This window comes from Chiroxiphia lanceolata, chromosome 9 (assembly GCF_009829145.1).
Source record: "Chiroxiphia lanceolata isolate bChiLan1 chromosome 9, bChiLan1.pri, whole genome shotgun sequence".
Classification (NCBI taxonomy): domain Eukaryota; kingdom Metazoa; phylum Chordata; class Aves; order Passeriformes; family Pipridae; genus Chiroxiphia; species Chiroxiphia lanceolata.
Window position 1 is genome coordinate 31321727 of NC_045645.1, and position 20122 is coordinate 31341848.

The window sequence follows — 20122 nt, forward strand, 5'->3', positions numbered from 1 at the left end:
TCCAAGGAGCCTCATCTTCCCCAGCTGGAGTTTGGAAACTGCACCGTGGGGCTTTAACGATGAACTTGGAAGTGGAGCAGCGGAAATGGAAGCATTCCCTGGGGACTTACAGCATCTAGTTTTGATGCTACATAAAGATAAGCAGTAGGGAAGAGAGGTTTGTGTGCTGGGACTGATTGAAGTCTCTTTCTTCTTATTTTCAGGGTATGAACATAATCTTCCATGTAGCCTTGGCTCTCTTAAAGGTAAGTGATTTTTTTAGTAATTTATTTTGTTTTATTAAACTGTCTGAAATAGTTTTTAGCGTAAGGTATTATGTCTAAAGGAACAATAATAGTGGGACTTCTGGAGTAGGGAGTGTAAGAGAAATATCATCCATTTGGGTAGAGATGTCTTCAAAATTGTACTTACGATAGATCTGTTTTTATTAAACTTAATTGTGTCATGAAGTTTGTGGAACAGGGAGTGCAGTCTAAGGATCTGAATGTCTCATGTAATTACTATTAAGAAAACAATTCTGATTCATTTCACAGCGTATCTGTTTTGTTTCTGGTCTTGTTTGTAAGCAAAGTGACTGAATATTATTTGGTATCAAATGTATTTGTAAAGAGAGAAATGGAAATCTTTTGTACCATGGGGAATTTCTGTCTTTGCCTTGGGCACAGAGTTTACCTAAACAAGTAAAGCTGTAGGTGAAGCACTGGCATTTCGGATGGCAAAGTTAACTTACACTGACCTCCATGAGTTGCCTCTAGTTCAAATCCAGCCCCATGGTGAGGAAATGTCAAAAAGAATGTGTGTTTTACACTAAGCCAGCCTGTATTTAATGAAGTCTCCTACAAACAGGAGGTTTGTAGGTTCAGTGTACATTTCCAGGGAAGTGCTCCTACAGAAATGTGCATTTGTAAAAACGAAGGAGGGAAGTGTGTGCTCCTTCCTTCCTGTTTCATGTTTTATTTGCAACTGTGGGGGTTTGTTCATATTCTGGTGTTCAAGGCCAGTATGGACAAAGGGAAATCTGGTGGGTTATGGCTTGATCTGCTGTTGAAGAAGGGAAAGGAAGCATCCAACCAGCACCCAGCAGATATGATGGTGGTAGAACAGGTTCTGGGAAGAGGTAGAGGTAGAAGTTAAAGTATTTTGTCACTCTTATTGCAACTAAGAGCTTCAAGAGTTGGTTATAATTTTGCTTACAGCAGTTCATGTATAATGTATGTGTGTGCAGTGTGCTGCATGTGCCTGTTCCAGCAGTAATAGGCTCTGAGGAAATGGGAGGGGAGGTGTTATCCTGAGGAAGTATTTCTATAGTGCAGCCAAAAACAAGAGCAAAGAAAATCCAGGTAAGAAAGAAAAGATTTTAAGTTAGAAATATTCACCTAAGAGCACAGCTCCACAGTGGCACGGAGACGGAGCTGGTGCTTATATGGAACTGAATCAATCAGCTTTATGATCTGCTTTCAGCAGGAATTACTCTCTGTTGGGGAAGGAAATAGTTTTGTACTGTGAGACCCGAAGTAATTTTTTTTTCCTACTCAAATGTCTCCATAATTTCTCCTAATCATTAGGAACCAAGTGGTTTATTGCACTGCTCTTCCTGAGTGACAGAACCTCAATGTGCTGCAGAAAAACTACCTTAAGAACTGTGTTTCAAAACTCTTGTTTCTCTCTAAGTCTGAAGTGAATGAAAACAACTCCTAAGGATTGTTACAGTGATTATTCTCCCATCCACAATCTCTTGGATTATTATAAGTTTGGCTGAGGGAATCCTTCATCAGTGGAATATTGGAATCTTTATTGTGTAAATGCCATTTTCCTCACTCCCAGTGAAGTGTGTGCATCCAAATCCCTCATTAAATAGCAACAGAAGAGGAGCTTTTATCTGGAACTCAGTGCTGTGTCTCACTGTTCCAGCTGCTGGTGTTCTCAGGGAATGCCTGTGAGTTTGGAAGTGACAGTGCTACTTCTGTGACCAATTACCAAGACATCTTGATGCAGTCGTCTCTGGAAAATAAACACTCATGACACGAGGGGACTCCTTTCCCTTTCCTTCTCCCACACTCCGAGTGTGGCTGTAGCAATGAACAGTTAGACGATTAGCTGTGGAGGCCAAGGTTTGTAATAGGGCATTATTCTGATTTCTTGTTGAAGGGAAAGCGCTGGGGTTTTTTCTGTAGCATCCAAATGTTGTGCTTTTCTGTGCTTTTCTGCTCTCCCCAGCCTGCTCAGGCTCCCCGGCTGGGGGCACTGTTTTACAGTGGGAATCAGTCATGGATTTACAGCATGGAGCGACTGCACCTGGATTACTGCACGGGAAGCTGAGTTGGTAGAAAAGCAAATCCCTCACCTCTCATTTTCTGAGCCGTGGAAAATGTAGTGAAGCACTGGAGCGTGAAAAGAACCCCAGTGTGAAAAAAGGCGGCACAGAAGCCTGTGGTTTAGAACAACTCAACAAACGGCACTGATATTTTCATTTTAAAAATCCCAATTTAGACTATTAATTGAGAGTGTCAGGAAAATGGAATGGGCTGCCCAGGGAGGGGGTGGAGTCACCGTCCCTGGAGGTGTTGAAGGTGAGACTGGATGTGGCATCAGTGCCATGTGCTGGGAAGCATGGCGGGGTTGGAACAAGGGTTGGACTTGATGATCTTGGAGGTCTTTTCCAACCCAGCTGATTCTGTGATTCTGTGAAAATGTGCTATTCCCAATCTCTTGTGTCATCAACTAGTTTGTTTCTTTATTGGAAATTAAAAACACTAAAATCTTCATATATGCTAAGAAAAAGAAATCAATTATAAGCTTTCTTTCATGTTTTAGTATTTCACAGAATCATAGAATATACTGAGCTGGAAGGGACCCCCAGGGATCATTGAGTCCAACCCCTGGCCTTGCACAGACACCCCAACAATCCCCTCCTGTCCCTGAGAGCGTTGTCCAAACCCTCCTGGAGCTCTGGCAGTCTTGGTGCTGTGCCCACTGCCCTGGGGAGCCTGGTCAGTGCCCAACCACCCTCTGGGGGAAGAACCTTTTCCTGACATCCAACCTGACCCTCCCTGACACAGCTCCAGCCCTTCCCTGAGTCCTGTCACTGGTCACAGAGAGATTTCACTGATTAATTCTTAAATGTTTTGTTTCTGATCCTGCAACTCAGCAAAACCAGCTAAAGGCATGCTTTGTTTTTGAATTATCAAAATGAGGCAAGTATTAAAATATATGATTGTGGAGAATTCAGGCTCTAGATTAACTGCTGTTCTGGCTGGTAACTCCTGGAAAGGCATATTTGTATGGAATATTATTCCTCAATAACCAAAGGGTTCCACAAATACTATTTCTCTTCTTTAGATGGGGATTTGTATAAGAGCACAAATTCTGAATAAAATTATGCTGCACTTCTGTATCCATTTTCATTTCAATTTTTAAGGAACATACAGTGAATTGTAGGTTTTCTTTTTTCCCTTTAATTGGGACGTAACATCTGACCTAACCCCTCCTGGATTTTGCCCATCAGCAAAACTTGCATATTGTCAATGCAGATAATTAAAACATGTCAATTGTCTTAGAGTTAGGAATGAAATTGTGACAGTTCTTACAACTTTTTGAGAGGTATCAGATGAAAAGTGCTCTGAGTCTGTAGGTAATATGTCTGGTATCCAAGAGATAAAACAGCTGTTTCATTCTCGCTCTGTTCTTTCTTTGTATTTGAATGGCTCGAGGAGCCTGAACTGATTTTGAAGTCAGCACTTGCTTTGAGGCAGAGGTTGGGTGAAGTGACATACAGGGCTCCTTTCCAGCCAAAACTGGGTTTGATTCCAGGGGAGCTAGCTCAGTCCACTCTGGGAGTGCATTATATCTTCAAAAAGCTCTTTTCAAGAGAACCAGAAGCATCCACATTAGAATCTAAGGCAAGAAAAATATGTTCCTTATATCTATACCCCATTTTTTATAGCCTCTCTGTGTAGCTGATCCCAGGGTAAGAGCTGACACTTCTGGAAGAGAAGAGGATCCTGGCTCTTTGGTGCTGGAGATGAGAACCAGCTGTTCTCTTTTCAAGGCCTTCTGCTTTAGGCAGAGGGCAAGAAATTCAGTTTTTAAGAGTCTCAGATCACTGTTTTTGTATTTCTAGTTCCTAAATTGAAGATGTCTTTAAGCTGTAGGTTTTTTTGGGCTGAAGAATTCCTCCCCTACCCCAAAAACCAGGACTGGGTGATGTATTGGAGATGATCTCTTTAGAAACAGAAATCTGTGCCTGAAAATGTCGAGAATCATTCAACTTCCAGACTACTGATTTTCCAACCTTAATAGAACCAATTTTCTGTTTTTAAAAGTCCACATTTATCTGCATGCTGAAAATCCATCCTGTCCTGACCAGTTAATATCTTAGCCCATTTGATCTCCTCCTCACACCTAAAATCAGCTCAATTTCTATTAGGTGAATGTTCACCATAAATTTTGAATTTTGGGGGTGAAGACGTGTTCTCTTTCAAGGAAGAGTAGCCTGATAGCAGAGAAAATAACATGAAATTTGTTGACCTGCATTTCTTTAGCAGCACTGAACGCTCCTCTAGATATTGATGATTCCTCCTGCTATATTGTCTGTTGGTGATTTCTAGATGTTGGAAAGTGAAGATAGTGTTTTCAGGGTTCCGTATTATTATTTTTATTATTAATTATTATTTCTAATATTATGTAATACATGTGTATGTCCCATGTACCTAGCAAATCTTGTCATTCTGTGGGAAAATGTTTCAGGAGCATGTGATTGAAGTAAATAAAAACATACAAATAGTCATTCCAGACCACACTTGCAGCTTATCTACCCCTATATCTCACTGCCAACAGTGGATTCATGGGAGAGACTTGTAAGAGCAGGGCAATAATGCTCTTTTCTTTTACCTCTGGCAGTCTGTGTCTTGAAGACTCTCTGAGAAAGAAGTGGTGTCTCATCTTTAATAACTCTGCATGGATTGTTATTCCATGGGTTTTTCTGCTGGCTCTTTAAACACATGAAAATGAGGAGCTGCAGGGATTTTCTCAGCTGAATGATCATTTTGTTTGCTTTGAGCTGTCACCTATGACTTCCACGTCAGGGTCCCATGTTGAGAGGCATTTTGGACACAGTATCTCTTCACACACCACCCAGGATTTCATAGGTCTACATATCTCTCATCAACTTCTATTTTCCAGGCTTAATAACCATAGTCTATTTTTGTCTCCTCCTCTGGAAGCTTCTGATGAGCTTTATCCGCTCCCTAAATGCTTTTCTGTCTCTATTACCTCCTTTTTGAGATGGGAGGACCAGAGTAATGCATAATATCAGAGATGAAAACACACCCTGCAGAATAATGGCAATCTCTGTTAAAATCTCTGTTCCTTCCCTCTTAATTCCTGCCATTTGGTGCATTTTGTTCACCTCTGCTGTGCACTGAGCCGGTATTTTCATAGAACTCTCCGCAATGACTCCCAAGATTTCATCCTGAATAGCAATTGTCAGCTCACAGTTTGTCATTAACATGGAAAATTGATGCTGTTCTCCATATGCATCAATTTACATTTATCTGGATCAACTTGCCTTCAGTGTTCTGTTGCCCAGTCACTCGGTCTCTTACTATGGTTCTTCTGCAGTTCTTTACTGTAACCCCTGTCTTTAACTCCCTGAATAATTTAGGAGCATTTGCAGACATTGTCACCTCATCCTTCACTCTCTCACAGACCCCAGCAGAGATCTCTGCTGGAATCTGCTATGGACATTAGTTGGTTTATCATGTTCTCTCTTCATAACAATCAAGATGTAAACTTTGCTAAATCCAGATTACACACTTGTAATTAGCCCTGAAGAACAGAAAGGACAAAGTAATGTCTGATAAGGTAAGAGATCAAGTTCTTATTGTGGCCATGATGTCATTTGTATGGATTTTCAGAGCTGTTCTGGTGCACAATGCCTTACCCTTTCATAGGAATAAGCTTGAAGGACAACTTCCTTGTTGTTATACCAGTTTTAGTCTATTTAGCTTTTCCAAGTCATTTTTGTCACTGAAATACAGAGATTTAATATTTGTAAAGGACTCCCCATCGAGATCCTTGGTATCTTGCTAAAGAATTCAGAAAATATAGATTATTTCGAGTCATGGTTTTATTTGCTTTGAGACTTTATTGGCTTTAGCCACTTCTGAGTTCAGTGGGCCTCAGCTGTGTATGTCTGAGCAGCTCTAAACTGCATCAGCACCACCTAAACAGGCATTTCATGGATAGGAAGGCCAGGAACAGAGTTTAACTGCACTTAAAGTTCAGATAAGTCCTTGACATGGAAATCAAACCATGAGTAACACGTTTGTCCTCAGACATCCTACTTAGTTACTGCCCTTTGGGCCATTTTTAGTTTTCAAGTTCACTTCACTTAGGCCCTTCTAAAGAATGTGGGACAGCAATCCAGTCTCATGGATAAGAGTTGTGAAGTTTACCTAAAGGAAAAATCAGTTCCTGGTCTGACATGGACAAAAATAAGAGAGAATGTGGAAGTAAGAATGGTAGGGAGTATAAAAATGTTAATGAGGGTTCACTGTTCTGCTGTGTGAAAGGAGCTCCTGGACAAACACAGAGCAGTGGATTTCAGCTGTTAATTAAGGGAGGTTTTATCAAGCCTTGGAAGTTTTTGGATTTGAGAGACCTCTTTTTAAACAGAAACCCAGGCCTGATGTAAAAATTGTAATAGTGGTAGTAAACCACATCTCTTGGGAAGCTAATCCTGTAGTTAATTTTCCTCATTACTAAAAATTGGCACCTTAGTTATAACCTGAATTCATCTAGTTTTAGCTTCTAACTATTAGATCCTATTATAATTTTTTAAATTAAAGACTTTATTTAATAAGCAGTTAATTCTATTTTTCTTAAGCCTAGACCTTAGTGAAAATAAACCAAACCTGAATTTCTGTAAGGATCAGAGCTATTAGCTGATTAAAGTCTGACTTATGCAATAAAGAATTTAAGGCTTTTTACATGGACAGGGCTCTGAATTATCTGTCCTCTTGCCTGTTTTGTCCCCAGGTCACTCTTGACTCTGCTCCTGGTCAGTTCTGTAACCTGCTTCCCAGTACCCTCAGTATAAGGCTCTTATTTCTTCCTTTTTAGTGTTTTGAGCAGTGTTTCCATTTGTATATAGAAGATGGAACCTGATGTTTCTAGAATATCATGTTTACCAGCAGGTGTTTAAATTAGAATTCAGTAAAAACAGGCAAAGCTCCTTCCTTTTCTTTCCTTTCCTCCCTTTCACCCTGCAAACAAAATCTGGTGAGCTGGTGATTTAACCTGTGGTGGATAAATGCTGGGCATTGTGGTGTTACCTAAGGCGGAATAACAGACTGGAGAATGAACCACAGTCTCTGGAACTGCATGTGGGGGGAGTTTGGGAAGAATGGGAGAGTTCCCATCACAGTCTTCACCAGTCTTAAACTGGAATGAAACTTGTGTTGGTTGTGGCTTCTTTTTGCTGAAGCGAGTCATGGCTTCCCTCAACAGGGATCTCAGCAAGCACCCAAATTGCTGTAGCCTTTGCAGATTTTCATCTACAAAACAGTGTTTTGCAACCTGAGCTGTTTAAATCAGCTTTCAGAGCACCACCGGTATCAAACAGCCTGTTCACTGCTGCACATTTACAGGTGCTTTAGTTGTCTTCAGTTGGCATCACCTGTCATCTTTGACTTGTGACTTCTGCTTTAACTCTTTTCCCACCTGCTTCGTGTCACTGTGGGCCAAGGTGACCTGCAGGGATGGAGCTACTTTGGTGATAATCCAAGCAAATTTGCTGGTATTTGAAGGGAGTTCACTACGGGTTGTTTATCAGATTGAATGTAATTCGTTTATTTCTCTTATTTTCTCTGCTTTTTGCAGTACTTACCTAGGCTTGTTCACCATAACTTTAAATTATTTTCATATTTTAACTACTCATGAACATGTTTATTATTTCAATTCAACGATGCTACAGATTTTTACTTTGGATGTTTTTCATATAAATATGTTTTTTCTTGATACATTAGACAAATTATTTTTAGAGCTAAAGATACATTTGTTTGCCATTAATGTGATTTAGATCTGTAGAGCTCCTCACAATATTTTAAATTACCACCGTTCAGTTTGTTAGAAATATATGGAATATTGCTGTCAGCTCCAGTGGGAAATGGGTATTGTTCAGTTGCATATCCCATTTTATGATGAGGCAGCTCAAAAACGAAGGAGCGTGAAGACACACTTTGTAAAATGCAGCCCTGTGACATGAAACAGCAGCAGATGGCAGAGGCACCTCTGCTGTTCCCTGCACGGGAGCAATGCCAGGCAGCTCCAGGTGTGACATCATTGCATTTTCCTCCGGAACATGCAGCAGGTTTCTAGAATCCCTTCAAAAACGTGTGCTGCCATCATTCCCTCTCTGCCCGTCGTCAGCACGGTGCTGGAAATGAGCGCCGTTTGAATTATTTAATCCCGCCCTGCCCAGGCGGTGCAGGGCCGGGCGGTGGCTGCCCGGGCTGCTCCCCCCATCCCGAGGGCTTTGCCCCTCTCCCTTCCCCGCCTGGGAGGGTGGGGGTGTCCTGCCCTATCTCCCCGAGCCTGTCATCGTTCGGTAGCCCATGGAATGTAGTCATTGTGTCGCTGGGAGGCCCCTTCCTCCCACCCTGGAGCGCTGGAGGATGCGGTGGATGTGCCGTGAGCCGGGATTCAGCAGCCAAGCCCCTCGCAGGGATCTGATGGAGGGTGTTGGGGCGGGGGAGCCCGGCTGTCCCCGCTCACCATTGGCTTCTTATTACGGCATTTTCCCCCAGGAGGCTCCCGGTGCCCAGGCACCCCCTCCTCCTCCTCCTCCTTCCCAGCCCCCTCCTTCCCACCCCTTCCTCGCTGATGCTCGGAGCGCTGGTCACGGAGCACGGATTGCAATGAGCTCATCCTTTTCTCTGTGCAGCCTCCCGACTGCCCGGGCTGTGCTGCCCTTCCCGGCGCTGCTCCCGGCTCTCACACACCCTCACGGACACTGAGCCCTCCCCGCTCGCCCTTGCTCTGCTCCCAGCCCACCTTCCCTGCCCTCATTCTCTGCCATTTGTCTCCTTTTTACGTGCATTTTTTAGATCCATGTTCTCTCTGGTTTGTTTTTCAAATCTCCTTCGGACTCTAGCTGAGCCAACACGGTGGATCGTATTTTTCCTCGATTCTTAGCAAAGATGCTTTTCCCTTCTTCTTGAGAGACCGAGGGGCGTTGCTGGAGCGGCCATCCGAGCCCATCCCAGGGATTGGAGGCTGGCTCTCCTAATCTTGCACTTTTGGAAATTGCCGTCCACAAAGGCTGTTCTCCTCACTCTGGATACTTATTACTTCCTGCTCATGGAAGAAGGGGTGCCTTGCAAAAGCCCGGCTGCCAAGCTCACCCCTCCTGCCAAGAAGTCCCAGGACATGCACGACGAGAGGAGCAAGCTGGTGAATGAATATGCGTGTCGGGTGCTGGAACTTCTGGGCATGGGGCATCGCCTCTTTGTGCCTCGGCTGCTTGCGGTGAGATCACCTTTTCTTGACATTAATTCTGTGGGAATTTGCCATCCTCCCTCCCAACTCTGCCCCTGCCCCCCGGAGGGGTGAGAGAGCTCTTATTTTTTCCTCTTGGCTTCTCATAATCCATCTCCTAAGCACGGAGTCCTTTTTGATGTTAGATTAGGAGTGCTGGACACTGGTCCTGCTAATGGGGACCAGTGCCACTCCTTAGCCAGCTCGAGGGATCCAGGGCTGCATTATAAAAAACCATCTTTCCTAAAGCTGTGAATGCTTTTGTTCTCAGTCCTGAAAACATTCCAGATAAGCAGCATGCCCAGTCAACTTCTAGGTACTGATGCAAAGTGCATTAATGCTCAGCATTTCAGATTTTATACTTGTGACATCAAAGGGTGGCTTTGAACTTTCATCGAAAATCAAGCTGTGTTGATGTCTTTAGGCGTTTGACTGTTTCTGTGCTTCATTTTGAAAAGACAGTTGACAGCATGTAAAAAAGTTGAAAATACCTGCGTGGAATGCTCTGGGAGGTAAATTGTTAAGGGTGTTTTCATCCATCACAGCAAATGCTGCTAGTGTGTGGAGTGGGCTGCAGTCGGTGTGGCACAGTACAGCACAGAGAACGCACTTCTGCCGTTTCTCCTGCTGTAAGAGCAGCCTCAGAGCCACAGAGCAGTGGCAAACCCAGGAGTCGGGCCCTGGTGCTGGCTGGGTCTGCTCGGGTCTGTTGTCACCACACCTGGCTGCAGCTCTGAGGGTCGCTCACTCCATGGCCTGGGACACCAGCGTAGCATTTTGGTGTGATCCACTGGTGTGACAGTTCTTCCCTGATCCCCCCCATTTCCTCTGGTGCCTTTCCTTTATTCCCAAGCCCATATTGTGGTTATACACAGTGACCTGTCTGGCATTTTCGTTGCACTCCTGACTCCATCTCTGCAGCGCTCCCAGAAATGCACGTGCTCTGCATGTTATAACCTGTTCGGTGTAAAAACAAGGTGGCGAGTTGGACCAACATGTCCCTGCACTGGGAGGTGGCAGATAAAAATCAAAAATTCACTAACTCTTTGATGGCTGCTAAAGTTCCGCTGGATTTGGGGACCTACAGTCACTTGTAGAATTGAGTCCAGGGGCTGATAACGTGTGGTTTGAGCTGTTGGGTGTGTTACCATTACTCCAGTTATCTCCCAGTGTACCACAACACTCATCCAGCCTATATCCCATGCTGCTGCTGGTCTCTTGAGCAAGGGCTGCCAATTCACTCTGAACTGTGCTGTGATGAGCTCCAAGGAAGGTCTTGTTCACTTGACTTAATCAGCCTTTGTATCTGGCCTTCCAGATGGAGAACACCAGGGAATTTCGCAGCCCTCCTCTCCCAGGCAGCTTGGCCTTGCTGATGACATAATATTGTTTATTAAAAAAGAAAGAAAGAGGGTGAAAAAGGCAAAATAATACAAATAGCCCTTTTGTTGTTAGAGAGACGTGACTTGTGGAATCAATGTGATTCCCTGTCAGGCTTTATTAGCTAAATATACCTCTCCTGACATACATCCCTTTTGACACACACCCTTTGCAGAGAGGCGAGACCGTGTTTCTCATAATATTTTAAAAGTGAGAAATCTCTGAGGACCAAGAATTTGTGCTTTAATCGGAACTGAAGATACTTCAAAACCTCAGCATTTCATAAAATTAAGCACTAGATTTATTTTTTTTGAATGTGCATAAGCTTCTCTCTCTGCTGTGATTTTGGAAATAAATGCCTGTGATGGGCAGGAAATAAATGCCTGTGATGGGCAGAGTATGTGCCATTGCAGTGTGAGGTGAGAAATATCATCTGAAACCTTTATACCAGTCTTAAAAAAAAACTGATCACCTCCTCACTGCATCAGCTTCCTGTGCTGATGGACAAGTGGAACAGCGCTGGTCCTGGGAGGGTTATTCCCTGTGAGATGACCAGGGGTGGGTGAAGCCAGGGGATTTTCTTGCCCGCATTCATCAGTGTTTTGTGTGGCAGAATGAACTTTGCCTTTTAAGTCTGGAGCTACAACAACCAGGAGTGAATTGCTGAGCAGAGGGATGTTACTGGGTGTGCACAGGATTAGTGCCGTGTTTGTGGTCCCAGCTCATCGTGTGCAAACCCAGAGCTCCTTTGTTCCCATAACACTTTTGTACCAAACAGTGTGTTACAGAGCATGGATGTGATTTAGGAAAACGTGTTTGATAATATCTGGGCATAGGGGATGCCAGTAAAGGACTCATTTGATGTATTGCCCTAGGAGTGTGTGCTGATGTCACTGTGGCAGCTTAGCTTTATCCACTGAACTTCTCCAGGCCTGGAGCCCAAGTTTATCCAGGACAGAAGGTCGGGATCATCCTCTGGGAGTCACTGAGCAGCTGGTCAGGCCTGTGGCTCGTGTTTAAGGGCAGCACAGAGCAAAGTCGTGCAACATGCAGCACTGCAGTGGGTTAGACAAAAACAGCCTTGATTTTACTGCACATCTTGTTGAAGAAGTTAAAGCCACATCTGTGTGTTACAAGCATTAAACAGATAGAAGTAGATACCTTTATATTATATGTATGTATATTATGTTCTGAAAAATTGGAGGATCCTTTTAAACATTTTGAATTTCCTAGAAGCAAATTAAATAGTAGAGCAAAGCACAGCCAGCTCTTTTCAGCCTTTAACTTGGCCTCGTTCCTGACACATGTTCATTAAAGTGTGAAACAGGCAGTTTATGCTCACTGACATTCTACAAAAAATCTAAATATATATGTAAAATTCTGTGGAAATTAGTGATTTTTATCTGTATGAAGGAGGAAGTATTAAATTAAGGAAGTGCAGTGTGGTTGTTCCAAAATTTATTCTGCTTTATGAGTTCCCAGTTGGGAATAGGAGTTTTAGTTGATACAGTCAGTAATAAATGAGGCTGCAGAATTAATAATTGAAGACAGAGAAATTAAATTAAAGAAAAAAGCCAAGGCTTTGTCCTTTGTCTTAATCACAGTTTCCTAAATATTTTTGAGAACGTAGCAGTAACATTATTTACTAAAAAATCTAAAAATAAACATTGTTTAAGTCTCTCAAATTCTCTTCCTGTTTCTTGAACATTTACATTTTTTCCAAACATTGCCTTTATATTTGAAAGCTTTGTTAGAACTTGTGGGAAAGGGCTTTCCCTTGGTTGTGACTCATCCATATAAGATAATTTTATGAATATATTGAAATACTTAAGTGATGGGGGAAGGACATTTGGGGACATATTTAGTCAAACCCTCAAAGGTAAACTGAGCCTTTTGACCATAGTTCTCTCTGTGTTTCCTTGTTTGCCTGGGGTTAAAAATAGATTTTAACCAAAAATACGATTATTTAAAAATTACATCTAGAATAATAAAAACTGTCATGAAGTCACCAAGTGCACAAAAATGAAATGCACTTGCCAAACTTTAATTATTGGCTCATTAAACTTACAGATGGTTTAGTGAAATCAGCTGTTGAAGAGTTCCAGGAGCTGAGTGACACAAACCAAGGGATTTACAAATCTCTGCCTCTCAAAGAGCTGCCAAAAGGTCCTGGGGATGTCTTTATGAGTTATTGATTAAAATCACAAAATGTCAAGAAATGTCAATCCTGGGATGCCAAAATTTCCATTTTTATTTTTTCCCTTGTGATTTTAATAGTGAAACTAATTTTTTGATCAACAGATTATTTTAAGGAAATGAAAACATAGAAGGAACTGACAAGTCTGGGCTCCACCACTCATTTAACGATCAATGGGATGGTTTACAGTTTTCATAACTACAATATGAGTTCAGCAAACTCTGTCAGTGAAGTTCTTATTTCCATGATCTTGTGGGATTTTCTACAGATATTTCAGGGTTGAGAACTCAAAATTGTCTATAGTTACAGTTTAATGAGAGTAATTTGTTGGGGACTGTTAAAATAGTATTAGAGATTCAAACAGGGGCCTGGGAGAAATAAATCTGACTTTAAATGTTTTACATATAGTTCTGTTTTCTGACAATTATATGTGAATATAATTTTTCTTTTATAATAATAATAATTTACCTTATAATTTTTTCTTCCCGTCTTTTTTTCTTGTTTATTTTTAAATTAAGTGCTGTGGACATAAAGATGAGGTACATCTGCGGTCCTGAAGTTTGACAGGGCTATTTAATTGTTGACTGTTACCTTTTTAAAAGTTTTTTCCTTCTCTGCTTTCTAAAATAATTCCAAATCTCTAAATGCATTTTGCTAATTTAACAAAAAACATAAATTAAATACAAAATGAAAATAAAAATGCCTGGTCAGGACCTCTAGGAAGAATCTATGCAGTGGACTTGGCAGTGCTGGGTTAATGGTTGGACTCAGTGGTCTTAGAGGTCTTTCCCAACCTTAATGATTCCAGGATTATGAAACCTTTACTGCTTTTCCACCACCTTTATCCATTGAATTCTACCTGGAAGTACTTGGTTTCCAGCTGGATTTGTGGTTCTGGGGGGTGCTCCCACTGCTCTCTGATACTTCAGAGAATCCTAAAACCAGCCCATCGGGAGTGTGAAACGGTGATCTGGCCTCGGGTGTGGCAAAAGCATTCCTAACCTCAGGAAAAGCAGTGCAGGAGCAGTTGGTGTTGGATCTGATTCAGTGGATACCAAGTGCCCCAGCTCTCCGTCAGCACCACCCTGGCCTCGACTCACTGAGCCAAGCCCTGCTGCTGCCAAGTGCTCGTGGACAGGATCAGATGGGAGAGCTTGGGAAGCTGAACATTTCTCATCAGCATCCCACAGGCAGCTTTTCCTGTGTCCCTCCAGGGTTGACCCAGCTGCTTCCTTGGCAGTGAATGAAGGGAGGATCAAGCAGGTTTTGGGAGAACTCTAAGGAAGGAAAAGAACAGAGCTGGAGAAAGACTTTGGACAAGGGCCTGGAGTGACAGGATGAGGGAGATGGCTTCAAACTGACAGAGGACAGCATTGGATTGGATAAATGAAAGAAATTGTTCCCTGTGAGGGTGGGGAGGCCCTGGCACAGGTTGCCCAGAGAAGCTGTGGCTGCCCCATCCCTGCAAGTGTCCAAGGCCAGGTTGGATGGGGCTTGGAGCAACCTGGGCTAGTGGAAGGTGTCCTTGCCCATGGCAGGGGGTGGCACTGGATGATCTTTAAGGTCCCTTCCAACCCAAAGCATCCTGTGAATCTGTTATTCCGAGTGGATTAACAGCATCAATTAAACATGAATGAAACTTTACGTATATGTAACATACTTACTGCCTAAAATGAGGCAAAAAATGAACACAGAGTGTTACTCCTGAGAAAGCAGAGGATGCCCACATGGAAATGGTGGTGGTGGTACTTGAGCAATTAATTCAGCAATTAACCTTAACCAAATGTACCTGGGCTGCTCCTGAGGTACTTGCAGTGAGATCGTTACACAAGGTCTCCACTTCATATTGACACAGATTTGTTTACCCTTGCTGGGTAAAAACCTTGACATGCACATTTTTGAGATGGTGCCCTAAATGTCTTGTGCGGACACTCAGCTTCTGTGAACTGTTTAAAGGCTTGGGATGTCATACCTGCTGGATCTCTTGGGGCAGGTCTGAGTAACCCTAGGGTGAATACATTTGTCCCTTTGAATTGCTCCGTCAGTGGGAGAACTGGATTAATGCTCCATGTATAACATTTTCTGACCTGTTGAGCTTGATTCCACACTGAGAGGTGCAGGACTGTGGCAGATGTAGAAATAAGCATGTAAAACATTTTCTGGCATGGTGTTCTTTGAGAAATTGTGTCACAGACTCCAGCACATTGACTTGCTGATGCCTCCTATGAGTCATATGTTCTGCTCTTCATGTTTGTGCCTATATATATTTAAAAAAAAATAAAAAAATATATATATACACATACAAATTGTCTTTCTAAGGCAGCACTATGAGAATCAACAATGGTCTAATGCATAAGCTTTCCAGAAAATATTATAATTTCTCTTAGGTTTTTGGTGTTTGCTTGAGTTTTGTTTCTCTCCTCACTGACATCCTGACAGGCTGAGCCAGAATCATTTCTCACCGGGCAGGTATAGAAGGATAAAATCCATTCCCAGGTTGCAATCCTTTGTGCTGCCCTGCCTGGGATTCCTTGGATGGGCTTTAGTCTCTGTTAGTTTTACAAGGCAGGGTTAGAGATCTGATTTCAAGGAGGATGGTTTTGAGCTAATGTGAATATTGGTGGCTTGGGATGCACCCAGTAAATGATAAACCCAGTAAAAGAGCGTGGCTGCAAGTTCCCAGGGCTTACTGTGTTCCCTGTGTTTATTTGCAGACCTCCAAAGAGGACCTTCTACAAGCTGATTTTGAAGGAGCTTTAAAATTCTTCAGGGTTCAGTTGCCCAAGAGGTACCGAGCTGAGGAGAACGCCCGGAGACTCATGGAACAAGCCTGCAACATTAAGGTAAGCGTGGACCTCACTGCTGCTCCTTTGCCCGGGGTTCCTGCAGGAAAACTGTGGAAAATAAAGATGTCAAATCATTAGCTTATTACTTTCTATATATGTTTGTGTGCATACTTTTTATCTTTGAACAAAGTGAATCTCTGACCTTTCCCTCTGTCTGCTTGGGCACAACCTAATAATTAAAACAGAAAAATGATGCGTTATCAACAAACATTCATCAGAATTCACTAATTCATTAATTGATTTATAAGCAGTGATTACACTAAACCAATTAATCACTGTATTATAATCATGCAACCAAATATGATTTGTTTTGCTCAAAAGCTATTTGCCAAGTGCTGCTGTATAATACGGTTGAATTGGGGTTTGTATATCAAGCTTACCAAGACAGAATATGTGTTCATATTCTATCCTACCCAAGGCTGTCTGTCTGTCAAAAGTCAGGCTTCTCTGAACATGTGGACCAGAACCATTGGACTTGTCAGGAACCAAATTCGGGGAGCCTGACTGTAAGTTTTGAGGTTGGAAATCTGTTTAAAATGGCTGTAGAGGTTCATAAAGCCGTCATTTGAAAGATCTAGGATTTCTTTTTGTTGGAATACGTAGAGCTGTGGATGGACTTAACGTTTGATCTTCGAGAAAAGTGTTTTTTCTCCTTCTTGGAGTGTGAGCACTGATGAGAAATACACGTTTGGTGTGGTCCAGTAATGCACTGAGAACATCTCACCAGGAAGAATGTTCCTCTAACTCTGCCTCTTTTAATCTCTTAATTTATTAATTTCCTTTGTGCTGCTTAATTTCATCATTTATTAATCAAGGGCTTTTTCCCTTCTGGTTAAAACACTGATCTTATGAAAGAATGGGCCTTGATTCCAGCCAGGAAAAAGAAGATCTGTGCAGAGGTTTTAGTAAAATTGAACTTGGATTTCAACTCTGCTGCTGAAAGGAATTTTTGGGAGTACAAGGCTGCAGTTTCATGTTTAGTATTTAGTGCTCTGCTTGGCTGTTAAAAATGAGTAGTTTAAGGACTTACCCAATACAGGAGAATTATCTTTATGTCCTTTACTCCGTGTGTATTTTTCTGATGGGCGGTTAAAATAGAAGTTCTCGTGGTACTTTTTGGAAGAGATATTTGCAATTTTCTCATGCCTGCCTTTCTCTTTTTCTCATGCAATATATTCTGTGCCACATGCTGTTATTTGTCATTAATTTTTCAGTCAGTACTGGGTACAAGTGTTTGTGATGTGCTTTGCTGGGAAAGTGTTTTGAGATGCACAGAGCAAAGGGGGTGAGTTCAGCACGTGGGGCCTGTTAAAAGCAGAGACTAAATTTCCGAGCTGTGTGACGTGAAGGGAAGGCAACTGAAAGGTTTGACTGTGAATCCACTGCATACACAGGATCTCACACATTTTGGATTCTGGTGTTTAAAAGAAAAGCTCAGGTGAGTGCAGCAGATGTGGAGTCAGGGCACTCCCTTGTGTATTAGAGGATTAGTGGGAATTATTGAAAAGCAGGGAGAATTCAGAGCCAAGACCCCTGGGTTATCAGGGATAAGAAAAAGTTGAAGATTGAAGTCACCTTCCGCTGTGTTAGTAACGCCCTGCTCTGGTGTAATTAGGGAGCTCGGCTCTGCTCACTCACTGAGCACACAGCTCATCCCTCATTCACTGTGAGACATAGCAGGGGATCTGAACTGTGTCCTGAGCATCTTGTGATGGTTAAGAACATCTGAGTTCATGGAGGGGGGTGTTCTGAAGCCCAGGTTGTTGTCAGGATTAATGTCATAGTCAGGAAAGATACTCCAAAGACTCTGAACACAGGTGGTGAGGTATTTAAAAGAAAACACAAAAAGCTTCAGGAACTTAATGGGAGGAAATTCAGTGCAAGACCCTGTTGGAGGGAGGGTGACGTTCATTTTAAATGATTCTGTGCTCACTCACTTGCACTCCCTCTGTCCCAGGTGCCCTCATCCCCATGGCCTCATGCTCCCTGACACCGGCGTTACTGGTGTGGGACGAGGGTGAGGGACAGTGGCTGCAGAGTTCCTTGTAATTGGTGACAATAAACTGGCTTTTGGACACAATTTCTGTACTGTTTGAGAGGGACAGGAACACGCTGCCCAAAACAGTTGTGGAATCTCTGTCAGAAGACAGAGTGCCCTGAGCCAGCTGCTGGCGGTCACTGCCTGCGGGGGGTGCTTTAGACAAGACGTTCTCCAAAGGTCACTTCCAGCCTCAACTACCGCGTGATTCTATAATTGGATGTTGTAACCATGGGATTTATTTACCGACAGGTGCTAATAATTGCAGGAGTTGACATGCTCACACAGGAAATTACAGTCTTGATAACCATCACTGCCAAAGTCCCAGGGAATGCAGAGGTTGGATGAAGAGCACTTGTCTGTCTTGTTGAATGCAGCAAAACTTGTTCTGTTCAAAAACACCCAAACCAGGCCCTTAACTATGCTTTTTTGTGCTGCATGAATGTGGCACTGTGAGTCTTTCCACTGTTTCTGGGCTATATTAGTATTTATAGACTAAACACCAGATGTTTTTAGAGCAAATATCACACAGTTAAGTACCAGGGAGGATTTTCTTTGGGTTTCTAAGCTAATTACAGAGGTACAAAAATGTGAAAACAGAACTGTGGTGTGGCCAGGTTTCATAGCCTTGTTATATCTTTTCCAGCATTTATTTTGTTCCTGCATTACTGCAAAACAAAACAGGAGTTTAACATGTACTAAAAAATCTATCTCTCCTTGCTTCCTTTTTTTACCTTGAGCTCTAGCTGAGCTACATAAAGTTCCAGAGGAGGCAAATTTAAAACTAGTTGGTGTTTTTTCTCAAGTAATTTCGTAAGTTTTTGTGTGTGTCTGGAAGCCCGATTTGATAAATGAATGAATGAATGAATGAATGAATGAATGAAGAAAAAGCCTATTTTAGGTTAATAAAGGTTGATCTTAATGGTGCTATTTTATGAAAACAGCCAACAGATTCTGCACACTCACCAAATCTGCCTCAGTTGCCTTTTGATCTGGTAATGCAGTTTCTCTTGTAGAGATCCATGTGTCCTAAAGAAGTTGTAATGGTGTTGGATTTTAATGGAAGAGTTCTGTCAGCTCTGTTCTTGCACTGACTTCAGGCAGGTGAGGTGTAGAATGGGAGAAAGTCACTGGGAGACTTTCTCCCTATGAAAATTCCCTGGGTTGCCAGTTGTCAGGTGGGATCAGGGAGTTGTGCCTGTTTCTCTGGGACATTTGGAAATGGAGCAGAGCTGACGTTTAGAATGTGTTCCGTTGCAGCCTGGGAATGCCCTGAGGTTGAGTGTAGCAGACAGGTAGGTGGGAGATCCTAGGAAGTTCCCTGTGGGGTGTTCCTGTTGTGCCCAGAGAAGGTGGGGGAACACATGGGGTGGGATACACAGGAACCTGCAGGAAGGGTTGTTCTGTTATGGGGCAGCATCTGTAATCACACCTTCTCTTACCTGGCTCAGGGACTCCTGGCCTCATCTTTCACCATCAACAGTGGCAGGAAAGACCTGGAATGTTGAAGTTCTTCTATGAGAAGCTCCTCCCTAACCCTGTAAATCCCCCCTCTGTGGAGGAAATCAGGCTCCCCAGCAGCATTGAGGCCACTGCTCTCAGCACCTTCATTGAGAGGAGCAAATGGCCCTGAGAAAAAAAGGTGCCTTTTTCCAATGCAAAGCAAACATACACATTTTTGTCACCTGTCACTGTACTGACAAAGGGTGGGGATCCCCCCTGGGTGCAGCCACAGCTGGAGCTGGCACCAGGACCGTGGGGAGTGAACTGGGTATGGCAGCAGGAGCTGTGCCAAGCTTGCTCTCATCCCAGAATTGTTCTTTGAGTGATTTAAAGCAGATTTACTTTAAAATGTTGCTATTTAAATGTTTGTAATTCAGAGTGGTGGTTTGAAGCTCACACCTTCCTGATGTGGGTGACTGGCTTCATTCACACTTCTAATGCTGGTTTATCTGGAAGTGGTTTTTTGCAGGCATGGTTTAACAGGGAATTAGGTATTGATTTATGTGAGTTTCAATGCACAGGAGTAAAAATAGCTGGCTTGCTCTCTCCTCTCTAGAGCATTCTCTCTCTTTGTGCTTATCTGTATATATGTGTAGTTATCCAAGTACTTGGGGGTTTTGC

General features: G+C 42.7%; 1 protein-coding gene across 10 annotated transcripts in view; it reads left to right on the forward strand.

The window, feature by feature from the left end:
• RABGAP1L (RAB GTPase activating protein 1 like) overlaps positions 1-20122 on the forward strand; it is a 225841-nt gene that overhangs the window by 151127 nt on the left and 54592 nt on the right. For 9 of the 10 annotated variants that reach the window (XM_032697201.1, XM_032697204.1, XM_032697202.1 and 6 more), the window contains 2 exons: positions 204-245; positions 15829-15957. In XM_032697201.1, the coding sequence (XP_032553092.1) occupies positions 204-245; positions 15829-15957 (171 nt within the window). Of the gene's footprint in view, positions 1-203; positions 246-8894; positions 9529-15828; positions 15958-20122 lie in introns of those variants that run through there. The other variant, XM_032697210.1, reaches the window with a different exon arrangement.